We start from the raw sequence: 15,916 nt of genomic DNA, 5'->3' as shown, positions 1-15,916 counted from the left end.
CGATGAGCCAGCTGGGCCCTCCTCCCAGGGCAGAGGTCCCCGGGACACACGCAACCTTGTTCCCAGGAGGCCTGGACACACGCCCCCTCCGAGTGCGTCCAGGGCCAGGCCAGCTCCGTCTGAGGCTCGGGCGGGCACGGCGAGCACGCAGCTCTTTCGGTGTGACGAATGGGATGGAGCCAGCGAGCTTCAAATGCTCGTGTTAACAGCGGCGGTCTGCAGTTTCATTTCGCTTTAATAGGAACCATCTGCCATGAGCGGGCGCCGGGCCCTGCCAGCTCTCCCCACCAGGCTGCCCCCACAAATCACCCTCGGAGCCGCGTCAGGGGAGATGGGGCTTGGGCTTGTGCGGAAAGTCATGCTGAACCTCAGCCCAGGAGGGCCTCGGGAGGCAGCCCCAGCTCGGGGCCAGGACTGGGACATGCACAACCCCAGGCTGGTGCCCCTGCCCTCATGGCCTGCAACAAACGGCCTACAGAGGATGCAGGTGTCACCCAGCAGTGGCCAAAGATGAGGGGAGAGGACAAGGAGCAGACACGTGAGGTCCCCACTTGAACCTTCTGTGCTCTTCCTGCAGAAGTCTGGCCTTGGTGGCACTGCTGGCTCTGTGCTAATCCAGCCCCAGGACCGTCACTGTGCTCCCCGGTGCCTCAGTTTCCACGTCTGTAGAATGGGGCACTCAAAACCCCTACTCCTGCAGGCTGTGAGCACTGGACATGTGAGGGGAGAGCCCCCAAGGTGATCACCTGCCCCCTGGTGACTGGGCACAGGAGGAGGGCTGGACCGGGGCACTGTGGACAGAGCCTAGCAAGGCTGCCTGAGGCTCAGCTGGGCATGGTGGCAGCTGCCATCAGCCCCAGCTCAGCTCTAGCTGTGACGCCTACAATGTAGGCACGTGGTGTGGACTCCAGGGTGGCCAGGCTGGGACTCCAGGGTCTCTGGGCGGGCTGGGCCCTACCCTCCAGGCCGAGGTGCATCAGTCAGGACCCAGCGGGGCTATAGGGCTGCCCCACTGGGCAAGGGGATCTTATAGCCACTGTGGAGGAGCGCGAGGCAGGTGCCCAGCCCCAGGGCCCCCGCCAGCAGCACAGCGCCCAGGGCCTTGAGGAAGGAAGTCCTGGTCCGGGTGAAGGAGCCGGGGGCCATGACGCCCAGCAGGGCAGTGCTGACGGTGAGCGTGTAGAGGATGGACACGCCCGTGTTGAGTGCCACGATCTTGCCGAATTTGGCGAAGGGGGCGATGATGCAGAAGAAGAGCGGCACGGTGGCGATGACGGTGGTGAGGGCGCTGGACACGATGGCCACGCCCACGTGCCGCACGGCCTCCAGTGTCCGCCACTGGCGCTGTGCGCAGGGGTCCTGGGACGGCAGAGTAACAGCTGAAGCTCCGCCCACTGGGGGACCCTCCCACCCAAGGCCAGCCCGTCCCCAGGCCCCGATTCCTGCCATCTAAGTGAATGACAGCCGAGTGACTTCACGGGTGCAGTGACGCTGTCAGGGGCTAGGGGATCTGCAGAAATGGGGGTCCTGGTTTGAACATTTTTTTGGTGGTTCCGGGGATGGAATCCCAGGCCTTCTGCATGCTAGGCAAGCATTCTGAGCTACACCCCCAGCCCTTTATATATATTTTGAGGCAGGTCCTCTCTAAGTTGGCCTTGAATTTGTGATCCTCCTGCCTCAGCCTCCTGGTAGGTGGGATGATAGGTGCGTGGTACCACACTTGGCTCAATTTGTTCTTTTGGCTGAAAGTAATTAATATATAACTTCGTTTTTACATGTTTATGAATGTCTTGAAACCAATTCAATCTCAACCTAGGAAAAAAAGCAAATGCACGAACAACTTCACCAGGCCTGAGCTGGTTTTAGCTGAGTCCATGAGCCAGAGAGAGCTGGAAGGGAGTTTGTGGCCTTGGGGCCCAGCTGGAAGGGCAGGAAGGGCCTCTGTCCACTGGGGAGATCCAGGCTGGAGCCCCAAAGTGCCCTCCAGCTGCATGGGCAGTATGTGGGTCTCAGGGCCATGCAGGCCAGCACTGGGAGCCCCCAGTCCTAGAACACGGCCTGCTTAGGACACAGCTGTCCTGGGGGAGAAGGAGGGTGCTCACCTCGGCCTGGTGGGGGGGCAGGTTCTCTCCAGCCAGCAGGTAGCCCTCCACCAGGTGCACGCAGTAATCCACGGAGGAGCCCACCAGGATGGACAGCGAGATGGCTTCCACGGCGCCCAGCTCCCAGCCACTCCAGTACATGATGGTCACCACCAGGCAGACGATGCCTGCGGGGTGGCGGGTGGCAGCTGGGACCGGCCCTGCCGCAAGACCCTGGAGCGCCCCTGGGGAGTGGGCACAGCTACAGCTAAGCCTCCACCCTGGGTGGCAGGAAAGGCAAGAGCCCGGGCTGGAGGGAGGGGACAATTGCAGTACCGAGCTGAACGCTGCTCCAGAGGGACACCTGCTTCCTCTAGAGGTACAGGTCCCCAAGGGACTGCTTGCCTGGGTGGAGGCGGTCATGAGAGCAACTGGCTGACCCGAGGCCAACAGGGAGACCCTGCCTGTTCCTGCTCCCCTGGTCCAGCCCGTCACCCCCTCACCCACCTACCTAGGATGCTCAGAAGCACGGGCAGCAGGAGCAGGATATGGGTGGTGAACACGGCCACCGCGGCCACACAGATGAGCAGGGAGAGGACCAGGCCGTACAGGGCGCTCTGCACTCCTGGGAAGGGAGAGGGTGCCCTTAGGGGCTGCAGGGCGAGGAGCCTGTGGCCCCCGGCCCCTGGCCTCGACATTGCAGGAGTTCACAGATGGGCGGCCACAGCCAGTGGTGCTACTGTAGGCCATGTGAGCTTTGTCCAGTGACAGGACCAGCCCTCTCCCACCGAAGGGGCTCACTTGAAATTCAAGAGCTAACACGAGATCTGGCAGCTCAAAAGGGCCTATAACACCAGCTGCCCATGGGCACGACTGTTACCTTGTAGGTGGCCAAATTCAAGACCAGACTATGTGGCCAGAAGCCTCTAAGCAGGGTGGACCCAGCCCTGGCCTCTGATAAGGTGCCAGCTGCTATGTGATGTCTCCCAGGCCCTTGGCCAGGACTAGTGACAAGAGCACGGCTCCAGGAGACCGCCCCAGCCCGCCCCGTGCCCGCCCTTCCTGTGCTCACCTATGATCTCCATGAAGATCTGTTTCCAGTGCTCGCAGGTCTGGAAGCCGTGGTGCAGGGCTGAGCTCTCCGGGAGGGCCTGCAGTTGCTGCTGGAGAAAGCTCTCCCAGCGCAGGTAGTCCGAGTAGGTCTGGAAGGAGGACTTGCCCTTGTAGGTGGTCTGCAGAGACAGGGCTGGTGAGAAGGCAGGGCTGTGGCCTGCCTGCCCTCCCACGCTGGGCCCCTACAGAGCCCGTGGACTATGGGACTGAGCAATGACCCAGCCCGAGAGCCGCTCTGGCCTCTGGACACAGCACCTGAGTCTCACAGTGGCAGGACGGATGGCCCTGACCTTTCCCAGTGGAAAAGCCACTTCAGCTCCCAGAAGCCCCTGCGCTCCCCACCCGCACAGCAGAGAGAGCTCTGCCCTGGCTAAACATGAACCAGCCTCCCATGTGTGCGTATGTGTGTCTGTGTGCGTCTGTGAGCATTGCTGGGGTCAGCGTGGAGGTGGACGCCCTGCCCTGGGTGCCATGAGCCCAGAGTGACCTGGGTACTTGAGGTTGATGAACAGGACGAGTCTCTGTGGTTCCAGCTGTGTGAAATATTTAGAGTAAATACAGAGAGTGTGGAACTGGGGTACCGGGGCTGGGAGGAGAGATGGGACAGTTTCAGCTGGGGAAGAGGAAAAGCCTTAGGGGTGGACGGCGATGACGGTCACCAGAGAGTTCTTTGTGTCACTGAACCATGTTAAAAACTGGCCACGTAGGTTGGTCGGTCTGATAATACCTGTTTTGCCTCAGTAAATGAACAGACAACTGTACAGGACAGGCTGTCTGGGGCTCTGTCCTGGCCTCTGTGTTAGCATGGGGCTCAAGAGAGGTGCGAGGGTCTTGGGGTGCTTCTGTCCAATGCCCAGAGGCTCCCCTGCCTAGAAGGGAGGGCTGGAGAGAGGCATCACTGCCTGCTGCTTGTCATCTGATCACCAGTCTTCTCACCCCTTGAGCACCCCCTTTATTTCCTGTGCTTGTGGGGAGGGGCCTTCAGACCTGTTCTGCAGGTGAGGCACTTGGGGTCAGGGCGACAGGTGACTTGCGTGAGGACACTGAGCTCCTTCGGTTCCGGGGAGGTCTGGGCTGGACCCTTACCAAGCCTCAGGGCCCAGGTCTGAGGGGTGCACGCGTGTGTGAGTGCATGTGAGTGTGCCTGCCCCTCCATGGCACTCGAGTGTCCAGAGGTGACATAGGAGGCGGGGGGGGGGGGGACATGTAGGCGGCTGCTCTGACAAGTCCTCTGTGGCCACCGGTGAGGCCCAGCACATCTGTGGCCTTGACCTTGACCTCACAGTGGCAGGGGCAGCGCCCCAGGCTCCAGCAGCCTCCAGCTTGGTGGCTGTTCATGACACAAACCTGGTCAGCGGGGACAGGGGTGTGGGCTAGTGGCCTGGGGCAGGAAGGGTGGAGCTCTGCAGTCCAGGGCAGGACTGTCTGTCACTTGATGCTGGCACCCACTAACCCTGCGTCCCCGGGCAAAGTCCTCAGTGCCCCTTGCGACTCTGAGGTGGCACCAGTTCAAGACAGTCACTGTGTGTGGCGCCCAGCGGGGTGCTCGGGCTCACCGACTCGAAGGCCATGGAGATCCACTGCACGCGGCCCTCCTTGACGCCCACCGCCCCGTGGGACAGCTGCCCGGGCAGAAGGTTGGGCTCAGGCAGCTCCTTGCACGCTGGGTGCAGCATCCGCAGGAAGGTGGAGATGCTGTAGCCTTTGGGGACGGGGACAGGGGTGCTGGTGAGGAGCGGGCGGGGTGGACGGTGACATTCGGGGCTCTCCAAGGACAGCCCCGAGGGCTCAGCCCCAGGCCCGACTTCCGAACCCTCCCTGCAGTACCCCGTCTGCAGGGCCATGAGCCCCGGCTCTGGGTTCCCGGACCACATCTACGCACCTGAGGGCAGGCACTGGGCCCCGCCGGGCTTCACCAGCTCTGAGTTGCCAGCGATGGCCTTGCAGAGGTGACACAGGTGCCCGATTTCTTTGAAGAGGTCAAAGCTGCTGTCGTAGATGACGCTGCCCTTTCCGAAGGAGACACAGATGGCCCGGGCTCCTCAGTGAGTCGGGGACTCGGTCCAGGGCTCCACCTCCACCACCCAGCCCGGTCAGAGCCTCCAGTGGCTCCCGGCTACAGCCATCAGTATCACACGGTCGCCCGCCGACCCTGTCCATCTCGCTCTGCCCCCCACACAGCACCTTTCCCCATTGCTGGGCCCCTGCCTTTCCTCCCTTGGGGCGGCTACAGCCTCCTGGGCCAGCAGCACCTGCCCTCCTCCCCTCCAGGGTGGGTTCCTGCTCTCAGCACGGGCAGATCCACCTTCCTTTCCCCACCCTGCCCCTGACCAAGGCCACAGTGGCCGTCCTGTGCCCCTGGCTCGACTGTGGCCGGCATGTCCCTGGGCTCGTGTACCACGAAGCCTCAGTACTAGTCGATGGTCCTGGCTTAACCCATGGTTTCCGGAGCTTCTGCCCCGAGCTCAGTCCCAGAGCCAAGGGGACACTGTGGGGCGGGGAGCATGGAGGAAGGGCAGGGTGAAGCTGCCCACCCTCCAGGCGCAGGACGAGGCAGGGGTTCTCTGTGTGTACCCCGCCTCTCTGTCCCACCCCTCAGGGGCCCCGGGCTCCCAGGAGAGTCTGAGTCAGCCCTGCCTGAGCATCGGGGCTTGGACAGGGCTCTCCAGCATCCCGTCTGTCTGGGTTGTGAGGGGCTGGGCTGGCGGCCAGCGTACCGGCTCTCCAAGGACGTGGTTGTCCAGCTGGTGGGTGCGGTTGATGCCAAGAATGCCAAAGACCACGAAGACCATGGCCCCGGTGTCCACCAGAGGCCGCACCGCCGGCTTCCCGCAGCCCGTGTTCACGCAGGGGTTGAAGCCAAATGTGGCCGAGGGGCGGGCCCTGGGCACTGCAGCAGGAGCCAGGGCTGTAAGGAGGGCAGGCCGGGTTCCCCGGGTCCCCAGCCCCACAGGAGTGGTCTGTGGGTACCTTTCTCGCTGGGCACGTAGAAGAAGCCTTTGGTTGGCCCGTCAGGGCTGGAGCTGAGCAGGCAGCCGGGGGGTGCCGTGCACACGCGCCCGTGGAAGGGGGGCTTGTGGGATTGGGCAAAGTACAGCTTCCTGTGGGAGGCAAGGGAGGCGGGGCTGAGGCTGCAAGCAGTGCCAGGGCCTACAGACCCATCTCATCCCAGCCTGCCCGGGGAGGGGAAGCCGCGTGCTCGGATTGCCCCCTGGTGGGGGTGGGGCGGGGGTGGCACAAGGGTGCAGATCCCAGCCTGAGCTCAATTAGAAGCTGTCTGAAAAAGGGCTCCATGGCAAGCAGGCTAGACTGCCGGACCTGATGGAGCTCAGGGCTCTTTCTAGAAAGTTTCACACTCACCCAGGCAGCTCAGGCCGCCCTGCACGTGTGCAGAGCCTGCCCAGCCCTGGAAGGGACGTGGTCCGAGCCATCTCAGCCACCCTGACCGCAAGCTGTCTCCTCTACCCTCCACGTTCAGGGACCTTGTGTGGGACCCTGACGGCCTGAAGCCAGTCTCGTCAGACGCCCTGGGCCCCGTGTGTCCCGTGTGTCTCTCCCCTAGCACGCACGGTGCTGTGTTCATACTGCTGTTCACTCGTTAGCTGCCCGTCTCCCGTGGGTGCCCACAGGCAGCAGCCGCATGTGTGTGGCTCATCCCTGTCCCCCAGCCCCACACGGAGCCAGTGAAAAGACCAATGGTGAGTGTGACACAGCCCCTCACTGTACTGCAGCCCAGAGGACAGGGACACTTTCCACATTAAACAACAGGTAGAGCGTGGGTCCACCCTCGGAGGAAGTGCGGAAGGAACTTGCTTCCTCACTGGGCAAGGGTTCACCGAGGGCCTGCTGGGTGCCAGCTCCTGCCCAAGTGCTGGGGACACATAAGGGGCAAACGTGCTCTGCAGGATGGGGACCAGTTCTGGGGACAGACAGGTCACAACTGTGACAGGGCCAGGGGGAGCAGTGGACGATGCTCTCGGGCAGGTGATTCTGGATGAGGGAGCTCTGCTCGGGGCGGCCTCTCCCAGGAGGTGAGGTTTGGGTGATGCCTGAATCTTGGGAAGCCAACCCCATGGGAACTGGAAGAGCATTCTGGGCCAAAGAGACGGCACATGCAAAGGCCTGGGGGTGGAACCCTGAGTACAGGGTGACACGGGCAGCACAGCCCTTGTGGGGGACAGCAGGGGAGTGGGTGGGCAGATGACGGGCCTGTCCCCTTTGCCAGTGTCACCCGCCCCAGCCCTGGGCACAAAGACGTCTGAAGAAGTACGTGGAGATGGACAGCAGCTTCCTGAAAGTGCCTGGTGGCATCTGTCATGTGAAACAGAGAGAGAAGGAGAGAGACGGAGGGAGGGAGAGAGGAGAGAGCTCAGCGCCACCATCCGCGAGGCTGTTACCGGGTGTGCTGCTGCTCCTGGGCGGCCACGTAAAAGCTGAAGTCAAACTTCCAGCCCCGCCTGGCGTCACAGGCCAAGGTCGTCAGCATCCACTTGCGGGCGGGGCTCGCGGCCTGGACCAGCCCTACTGTAGACATACAAGCGGTCAGCTTCTTGGTGAAGTCACCAAAAGGCGCTCTATACACCTAAGCAGTGGATCGACAGAGACAAGACACGTGACTCGGGGAGGCGGCCTTGGCCCGCCAGGCCTCGGGTCGGTCCCCTCCCTCCTCGCTTGATCCCACCTGCCCCAGCCCAGAGTGGGGTCAGCGCTCTGGGCAGAGGCTGAGGGCGCCTGGGTTTGAGTCTGCAAACTGGGCAAATCCTTTCCTCCTTCTGAGCCTCATTTCTTCCTTCACCAAATGCTCGCTGGGCATCAACTCTGTGCCAGGCAAAGGGTCAGGCTCTAAGGACACAGCGGTGAGTGGCACGCGCAGGTCCCTCTCCTCTGGGAGTTAGGATGGGCAGAGACCTGACCTGATTCTGGCCAGGGCTGGGTTTAGACAATTGAGACATTCAGAAGACGAAAGGCAGGGAAGAGGAGGGCACCCAGGAGGGGGCCAGGCACGACAGGGCAGTAGGGGAGGTGACACCTGTGCCACAGCCCGGGTGAGGACTCAGGTGGCAGCCACCCGTGGGGCTGTAGGAGACTCTCGGGCAGAGGTCATGCAGTGAAGGGCAACTTGGAACAGCAAGAGAAACATAGACCTTGAACCGGTGGGGGGCATGTGTGGCCGTCACCCAGGGTGTGACATGTTCAAGGAACACAGGGTCCCTGTGAAGGGAAAGAGGGATCTGGGCTGTCCTGGGGAGCTCCTTAGGGTGCTGCAGCTGCTGCCAAGAACATGAAGACACGCTGATGGCCTCTACCTGCCGGGCATCTGTCGTGTCCCCGTGTGCACCATACCCTCCAGCGAGGCCAGCTGGTGCTGTTTATATCCCCATTCCCCAGAAGCGGAAACTGAGGCTCAGAGAGATGAGGTAATCTGCCCAGAGACAGAGAGGCTGTGCAAGGCAGAGCCAGGACTCGAACCCAGACCAGGCTGATCTGGAACTCCTGGCTGCTGCCACTCTGCAGGTGGCTGTGACAGGCCTGGATGACAAGGGGCTGGGCGTGTCCTGCTCTGCTAGTGGCCGCCCCATCCTTGAGGACAGGGTAGCCAGCCCGGCCCCGGCCCCTGGCTCCATCCATTGCCTGCATGCAGCCTCCTCACAGACCAGCGGGCGTTAGATTCTCATCGGAGCAGACCCTACAGGCACCCGTGTGCGAGGGTCACAGGTAGTGCCTCCCTGTGAGAATCTAATGTCACAACAACAGAAATAAAGCGTGCACTGAATTCAACGGGCTTGAAGCATCTGGACGGAAATTATCTTCCCCTCCTGGGTCTGTGGAAAACTGTCTTCTCCTAAACCAGTTCCTGGATCCAAAAAGGCTGGCACTGCTGCCTAAGGACCCTGGCTCCCCCTCCAGTGTGGCCCATGCCCACCAGGGTGGCACTGAGGTGCCCTTCTCAGTGGCAGCAGTGGCGACGGCAACGGCTCACTTGACGACAGCCCGAGCTTACCTGGAAGGAGGGCACCTCTCCGTCCCCAGGGGCCACGGCCTGCCACGGGGCGGGTGTGCTGGCATTGAGGGACAGCCTGTAGACAGCTGGGCGACCTTTATTCTTCACCTTGGAGATGTACACAGTGCTTGCCATGTCTGGGGACAAACAGGATGGAGAGGAGCGGACAGTCACCTGGACAGCCTGTGTGCTCGGGAGCAGCCCCACGTCAGCTCTGTGCACCGATGAGGGAAGCCCGGGCCTTGGACTGGCGGTAATGACCACGGAGGGCAGGGCAGACATGGCGACAGTGCCACAGGGTGGCAGGGATGCAATGGAACTGCCCATAGATGGTCCTTCCCGCGGCATCTCCCTTGTCCTGATGGCCACCCCTGCAGGGCTCAGCCAGCCTCCAGGGCTCAGGCGCCCCTCCAGACGCTCGGGGTGGCAGGTTCCTGGGCACTCCGGGCCAGGCTGAGCCACAGTAAGGAAAGCCCAGTGCTCAGGCCTGGGGCAGCTGCTACGATGGGGCCCCAAGTCCCCCACACGTCCAGCTCCCAGTGGTCCCGGGAACTTAGGTGCTCAAGCCTGTGGGAGAATCAGGATGAATTTCACACCCTGCCCTGCCCTGCAGGTCCGCATACCTGTCCCCAGTCCTTACCCTGTGGGGTGGCCTCAGGTCGGCCGGCCCAGGGAGCCCCAGAGCCTCGCTTCCTTTTCTCCAGCGATGTCCCGATGTTGCTCTGCAGGCTGTGAGGCTTCTCCTGGAACAGACCTGTCCCCCACCGCATCAGGGCCAGCAGGCTTCCCTGGCCGGGCTCGGGGGCCAGGGGTGTCAGGGACCGAAGGGTCTTGGCTGAACTGACAAACACATGGGAGGGTGGATTTTGACCCTGGCCAGGCCCATCTTGAGGGGACCTGGAGGCAGGCACCCCGCCTGTCTCCTCTGAGTCTCTCTCCCTGTCAGCTGAACAAGGCCGAACCTCCCACCTGCAGGGCCAAGAACGGAACAGGAAGTCGCCCCTCAAGTTGGCCCTGAGTTGGGAAAACAGCTCAGCCCCGACCCCGCAGAGGTGGTAGGAGACGGCCTGCTCAGGCTCGGGTGCAGGAACACGGCTTCTGTGTGTCTCAGACGACAGACTCCTTCCATGTTCAAAGTGCCAGCCCTCAGTGCAATCTGGGAGACCATCACTGTCGACCCCCTGAAGCGTTGGACGAGGGTGGTGAGTGACCCGCCCAGGGCAGGAGCGAAGGCCGAGGCTGCCCTGTCCAAGCTGAAGCCCTTCTGGCGGCCACACGGGGGAGGGGGCCCATGGGGCTCAGGCCTCCTCCTTGCCATCCCCATTCCCGCCTGCCACGCGCTCTGCAAGTCACATCACCCAGAACGCCTCTCGCCTCTGGATCCCACCACACCATCACATGGCTGGTCCTGTCCAGCTCTTGTCCCCTCCCCTCTTGGCCTTGAACTTCCAGTCTCAGGGCAGATGCCGCCTCCACCAGGAAGCCCTCTATGATATCCTGCCCCAAGGCCCCCTGTCTTCCTCCAGAGCCCGAACCTTCTGTTACAATGGCCTGTCCCTAGCAGCGGAAGCTGGTCTCTTCTGCCTGTTTCCCCAGAGCCAGTATGCAGCACGAACCCAGGGGTATTTGATTACCGGAATGTGGGGACACAGCGGCCTGCAGTCACACAGTGGTCGGGAGCGCTGCTCACTGGACCCTCACCTGAACAGGTGATGCAGGAGATGCCCTCGGCGCTCAGGTTGTACTTGAGGTCCAGCAGCACCTGGATGTTCGTATCGGGCCGGAAGAGCAGTGGTGCTCGGCTGGCAGGGCGGAGCCGGCTGGCGAACACCAGGGACAGGATGAGGGTGGACACGAAGAGCCCTGCGGAGGATGACACTGTGCTGGGGACCAGGGAGGGTCCACATGGCCCAGCCTGCTCCGTCCAGGAGCCGAGATGCCAGGGGGGTCTGATTAGAAGCTACGAGCTGATAGCTCCGGCTTAGATCCTAAGTGGCCCCGAAAGTATGTTAAAAGGCTCAGCCCTGGCTGCGGACGCTGTTGGGGTGGCAGCTGGGTCCTTAGGGGCTGTATTTTGCCCCCAGCGCCCTCTGCCCTGCTTCCTGGACTGGGACCAGTCAGTGTCTTGAGCACACAGCAGCAGCTCCGGGAGACCCGGCTCTGACACCACAGCAGATGACGATGCACCAAACCCTTACTGGGCACAGTCTGCGTGTCGCGCCCAGAAGCCAAGCGTCCTGTGTGCTAGCTGAAGGTGACCTCTGAGCCACAGTACTGTTCTCTGTCCTCCGCTACAGAACAGGAAGCCCAGCGCCAGGCTGGCTTAGACAGGGTCACAGACGGCCCAGAGCAGACTGGGGTTCCAGTCCCTCAAACTGGTCTCCAGACTCAGCCCTTGCACTCTGCTCTGCTGCCCAGCAGCAGGATGGGTATACAGCAGGTGCTCACTAAGCGACGGCCTGGGCGGTCAGGGCCAGCTCTGTCTCCACAGGAAGAAGGTGACGTGCAGAGGGAGGCCCTGGCCCAGGGCTCTCAGATCACTGTCCTCCCTGTCCTGGGGTGGAGAGGGGTGCAGGGGTGGCCCAGGGGCATGCACTCACCCACGATGACCCAGCGGCTCTTGACTGCTGACCACAGGACCCAGTGGTGTAGCAGTTCCTGCAGCTGTCCGAGAAGCTGGCCCCGGCTGTCTGTGTCGGGGGCTGGCTGCAGGCCAAGGGCGGGCACAGACACGAGGGACACATCTCCCAGCTCCAGTGACACTGCAGGGGTAGTGCGGCAGCTGGTCAGAGGTGGTGACAAGCCAGCCTGGTCTGCACCCTCTCCGAGGAAGCCCCATGCAGGGCGCTGGAGGCCAGCTCTCACCGGGCTCCTCGTCCACATGCAGCAGGGGGATGTCGTCATCCAGGTAGGGTATGGGGCCCTGGGCAGGGCTGTCCCCAGCCCGCTCAGCGGTGGCAAACACATCCCCCGGGAAGTGCAAGGAGCTCTTGCGGCCACACTTCTGGTGGCAGCTACAGAGACAGGAGGGGACAAGAGTGAGCGCTGGGACTGAGAGGTCACTCAGGGGCCAAGGACAACACCAACACCCGCAGTGATGACACCCTCTTCACAGAAAAGGCAACCCAGAGGCCTCCGTGTCTTAGGACTACTGGCAAGGTGGGCCCAGGCGGGGGTCTTTCTGGAGAGAATAAAAAAGTGCCCTTCTCCCAAAACACTCTGCGTCATGAGACTGTTCTAGAAATAACCCCTCTGAATGGTGCAGGCAGCCGAGCCTGGCCAGGCCAGCCTCACACGGTGCCCAGCCTGTACCACTATACGTGGTGTCCTGAAGGAGCCTGCCGCAGGCCCAAGTCTGAGCTCCTCGAAGGCCCTTGCTCCCCCAGCCCCAGGTGGGCAGCCAGGTCTGACCCACTCGACTGCCCGCTGCCCCTCTTCCAGGCTGCCTCTCTTGACCTCCAGCAACAACTCTGGGCCCATCCATCCCCACACATGGCCCGCTGCATTTGGGGCTGCCCAGGGAGAGGGGCCGTCTCATCTCCACCACCAAGAAGCCAAGGATGTCGCCTGAGGCAGAGAGCACGAGAGCCCGCACCAGGTGTTCCTGGGTCAAGCCCCGGCTCTGCCGCCTACCCAGCAGGCAACCTTGAGCAAGCAGCCCGCTTTTCTGAGCAGCAGCGACCCGGCTCACCTAGCCCGGCAGGAGCCCTCCAGCGGCGCCAGGTAGAGGCTCCAGAGGCCCAGCGCGGCGGGCATGGTAAAGAGCACGGCCAGCCAGCAGCAGGACACAATGAGCGCCATGAAGAGCCCGAAGTCGTGCACGGCCGGGATCTGGAGGCGGGAAGGGGAGGGGCTGCTCAGGCCCAGGCCCCTCTGTGGCCAGGGATGCTCAGGAACCCCAGGCTGCTCCAGACTGAGGCAGGACGGGGAGGCCAGGGCTGCTGGACCCCAGCATGGGCCCAGGGCACCACCAGAAGCTGCAGCACTGCAGCGAGGATGCACTCTCCCCACCCTGACCAGAGATGGGGCTCATGGGTGGGCGTCACTTGAAAGGAATGGGGACAGGGAAGATACATCCTGCTTGACCAGGCTGACCAGAAGGTGTGTTTTCAGGGGAAAGGGAGAGGATGACACCGCATGACAGAAGCAAGGAGCCTGGGGACCACATGGACCTCCCCAGGGATGTGCCAGTGGGAAGGACATGGGACCAATGAGCAGACAAGCATGCACTGTTGTGGAATACCTGCACCGTGATTGGCAGAATAATCCACGTGTGAGCAAGCGAGATGGGGGCTGAGAACCTGCCCAGAGTCACACAGCAGGACCTGAACCCGCCCTGCCTGTTTCCTGGGGGTAGCTCCCCAAGACAGGCCTGGATCGTCTCAGCACCCAATGCTTTCCCGGTGGGCTGCTGGGCTCGGGTCACAAACATCTCAGAGATGAGGGCTGGCCCACTGTGTGTCCGATTTTTTCAGTACCAAGGACCCAGCCCACACGCAGCCGTTTTCTTGAGCCACAGCCAGAGGCCAACGTCAGTGAGAGGAGGTGGAAAAAGAGGAGCAAATGGCCAGGGGCAGGAGATGAGGCCAGGTTCCTATCTGCTGGCTGAGTGACCTTGAGGAAGTCTCTTTAGCTCTCTGGCCCGTTTTTGTACTAGAAAATTGGGATGGTACTGTAATAAATCCTTGAGTAGGAAAGGTTAGATGTGAAGGAGTTTTGGAAACTATCCATGCCAAGGGTAAAGGGAGAGTTAATAATATCATTTTACTATCCTTTCCTTCTTGTTAGGCTTTGGTGACGGTGACGGCATCAAACTGGGCTCTGAGGAGGCCCAGCAGGTACCTGGAGTGGCCACAGCAGGGTGGGCAGAGGAACTGGGGATCACAGAGGCGGGGAGCAGCTCGGAGCAAGGGCGGCTCTGACCTGGGAGAATACGTTGGCAGCATAGGCAGCGGCCGTGGTCAGGGAGGTGAAGAAGGTGGCCTTGCCCGCCGTCTGGATGGTATGGATCATGCGCAGCTGTGGGTCCTCCAGGTGCACGGCCTGGCGGTACGTGTTGATGAACACGAACACATCATCCACACCTGCAGGAGCCCGCGAGGTCACACACCAAGAGAGCCAGCTGCGCAGCTCACGACGTGGACAAACCCACCTGAGCAGCCGCCGCCCCTTCCCAGATCTCACCCTCCTGCCTACGCCTCCTCAGCCTTCCCCCATTTCCTCGCTAACCCCTCTGAGCTCTGATGTCCAGGAGGTAACTCACCGATGCCCACTATCACAAAGGCAGCCACACCGTTGAGGATGCCCAAGTACTGGATGCCAAAGACCACATGGTACAGGAAGAGTGCCACCAGGCAGCTGAGGCCGATGCTGGCAATCCCGAAGAAGGACAGGAACACTGCGGGAAGGAAGGGGCACGGGCCCTGCTGCGGGGCGGATTTATGCAGAACACAGACCCCTTCATTCCCCGAGCCAGCCTGGGCACCCTCTGGCACAGGCCTAGAGCAGTCCTCAGCTTTCCAAAGGAAGGAGCCAGCCCGGAAGTCTGAGTGGCACACGAAGCCACTTCTGAGAGCGCCCATGGCACCTCATCTTTGAGAACTTACATTTACTACAAGCAGGGAACTGTGACCAGTATGTGTGCAGCGTCTGCCACCTGCAAGTGGCCAGCAGTTCCACGGGAAGGAACTGTGTTACGGTCACTGCTGGATCCTGGTCCTGAAGCACCAGGTGTGTGGTTGGTGTCCAATTAGGGTTTGCTGCATGGATGGCTGAGTGGCTTTTCCATTTTTAAAGGCATTACTTTATCTTGTTCACTCGAGCAACAGAATGTGCCAAGTACATGCAGAAACCAGTAAGGAGCTGCTAGGGTGCCCAGGGAGGGCGGTGGAGGTGGGAAGTAAACTGGAGGGTAAGGGCAGCTGACTGGGGATCTAAACAGGCTGCCGATTAATCTGTAACAGAGTCCAGCTCATCAGTACAAGGTTAGCAATGGGAAAAACGGCCAAAGATAAAAGGTCCTGGGAGGCGCCTCTCAAGAACCGCCTCCAGGCCTGCTTGCCTAGCACTGTAGGGTGATCCGTGAGCAACCCCTGCTGCCCTGTGGCCAGCTCTGTCCAGCCGTATTTCAGACTATGCTGACATCCTTCCGAATGCAGGCTTTCTAGACAGGAGCGCACTGGAAGGAGAGAAGGGGGCCGCTCCACGGGCTCAGCAGGGCTTACCTGAGCAGGAGGTGAGGATGTAGACAAGGGCGGCAATGCAGCTGCTGCTGATGAAGGCCAAGAGCATGTCGTTGTTGAAGGTCCTGCGCACCTCATAGTCAAAGAGGTCGGTCCCGCCATAGAGGACCTGGACTTTGCTGGCAGGAGGGAGGACACAGAAAGAGGACAGGGATCAAAGCACAAAGATGCACGTCGTAATTGAATTGTTCAAAATGTGGGCCAAGAGAAAAGTCTTAAAGGCAGTCTGGGAAAAAGAGACTTATCAGACGGAGGCACAAAGGTAAGGCCAGTGGCGGACTTCTCACGGGAGCAATGCAAGTGAGAAAATACTGGAGCGGTATTTTAGATTCTGGGAAAACATCCCCAAATTCTAGATCTAGCCAACATAAACAAGGGCAAAATATTTTTTTCCAGATATATCAAAGTTGAAATAATCTCTAGGAAACCCTCACTACAAAAAATGTTGGGCCGGGGGTGTGGCTCAGTGGCATAGCGCC

The 15,916-nt window shown here is 61.4% G+C and overlaps 1 protein-coding gene across 2 annotated transcripts in view; it reads right to left on the bottom strand.

The window, feature by feature from the left end:
• Positions 1 to 217: 217 nt before the first annotated feature.
• Disp3 (dispatched RND transporter family member 3) overlaps positions 218 to 15,916 on the bottom strand; it is a 43,871-nt gene continuing 28,172 nt past the window's right edge. For both annotated transcript variants that reach the window (XM_063235512.1, XM_003471429.5), the window contains exons 4-21: positions 15,420 to 15,556; positions 14,459 to 14,593; positions 14,119 to 14,279; positions 12,887 to 13,026; positions 12,061 to 12,209; positions 11,796 to 11,957; positions 10,897 to 11,058; positions 9,836 to 9,949; positions 9,196 to 9,332; positions 7,592 to 7,776; positions 6,165 to 6,295; positions 5,912 to 6,084; positions 5,077 to 5,203; positions 4,751 to 4,896; positions 3,154 to 3,313; positions 2,593 to 2,706; positions 2,103 to 2,269; positions 218 to 1,359 (exon numbers count right to left, since the gene is read on the bottom strand). In XM_063235512.1, coding sequence (XP_063091582.1) covers positions 997 to 1,359; positions 2,103 to 2,269; positions 2,593 to 2,706; positions 3,154 to 3,313; positions 4,751 to 4,896; positions 5,077 to 5,203; positions 5,912 to 6,084; positions 6,165 to 6,295; positions 7,592 to 7,776; positions 9,196 to 9,332; positions 9,836 to 9,949; positions 10,897 to 11,058; positions 11,796 to 11,957; positions 12,061 to 12,209; positions 12,887 to 13,026; positions 14,119 to 14,279; positions 14,459 to 14,593; positions 15,420 to 15,556 — 2,863 coding nt within the window. In that variant the 3' untranslated portion in view covers positions 218 to 996. The remainder of the gene's footprint in view (positions 1,360 to 2,102; positions 2,270 to 2,592; positions 2,707 to 3,153; positions 3,314 to 4,750; positions 4,897 to 5,076; positions 5,204 to 5,911; positions 6,085 to 6,164; positions 6,296 to 7,591; positions 7,777 to 9,195; positions 9,333 to 9,835; positions 9,950 to 10,896; positions 11,059 to 11,795; positions 11,958 to 12,060; positions 12,210 to 12,886; positions 13,027 to 14,118; positions 14,280 to 14,458; positions 14,594 to 15,419; positions 15,557 to 15,916) is intronic.

Source organism: Cavia porcellus, unplaced genomic scaffold (genome assembly GCF_034190915.1).
Source record: "Cavia porcellus strain 051 isolate PalLab524CR breed Dunkin Hartley unplaced genomic scaffold, mCavPor4.1 scaffold_25, whole genome shotgun sequence".
Lineage (NCBI taxonomy): Eukaryota > Metazoa > Chordata > Mammalia > Rodentia > Caviidae > Cavia > Cavia porcellus.
The sequence above is the reverse complement of the archived record's forward strand: the minus strand, read 5'-3'. Positions and strand labels throughout refer to the sequence as shown.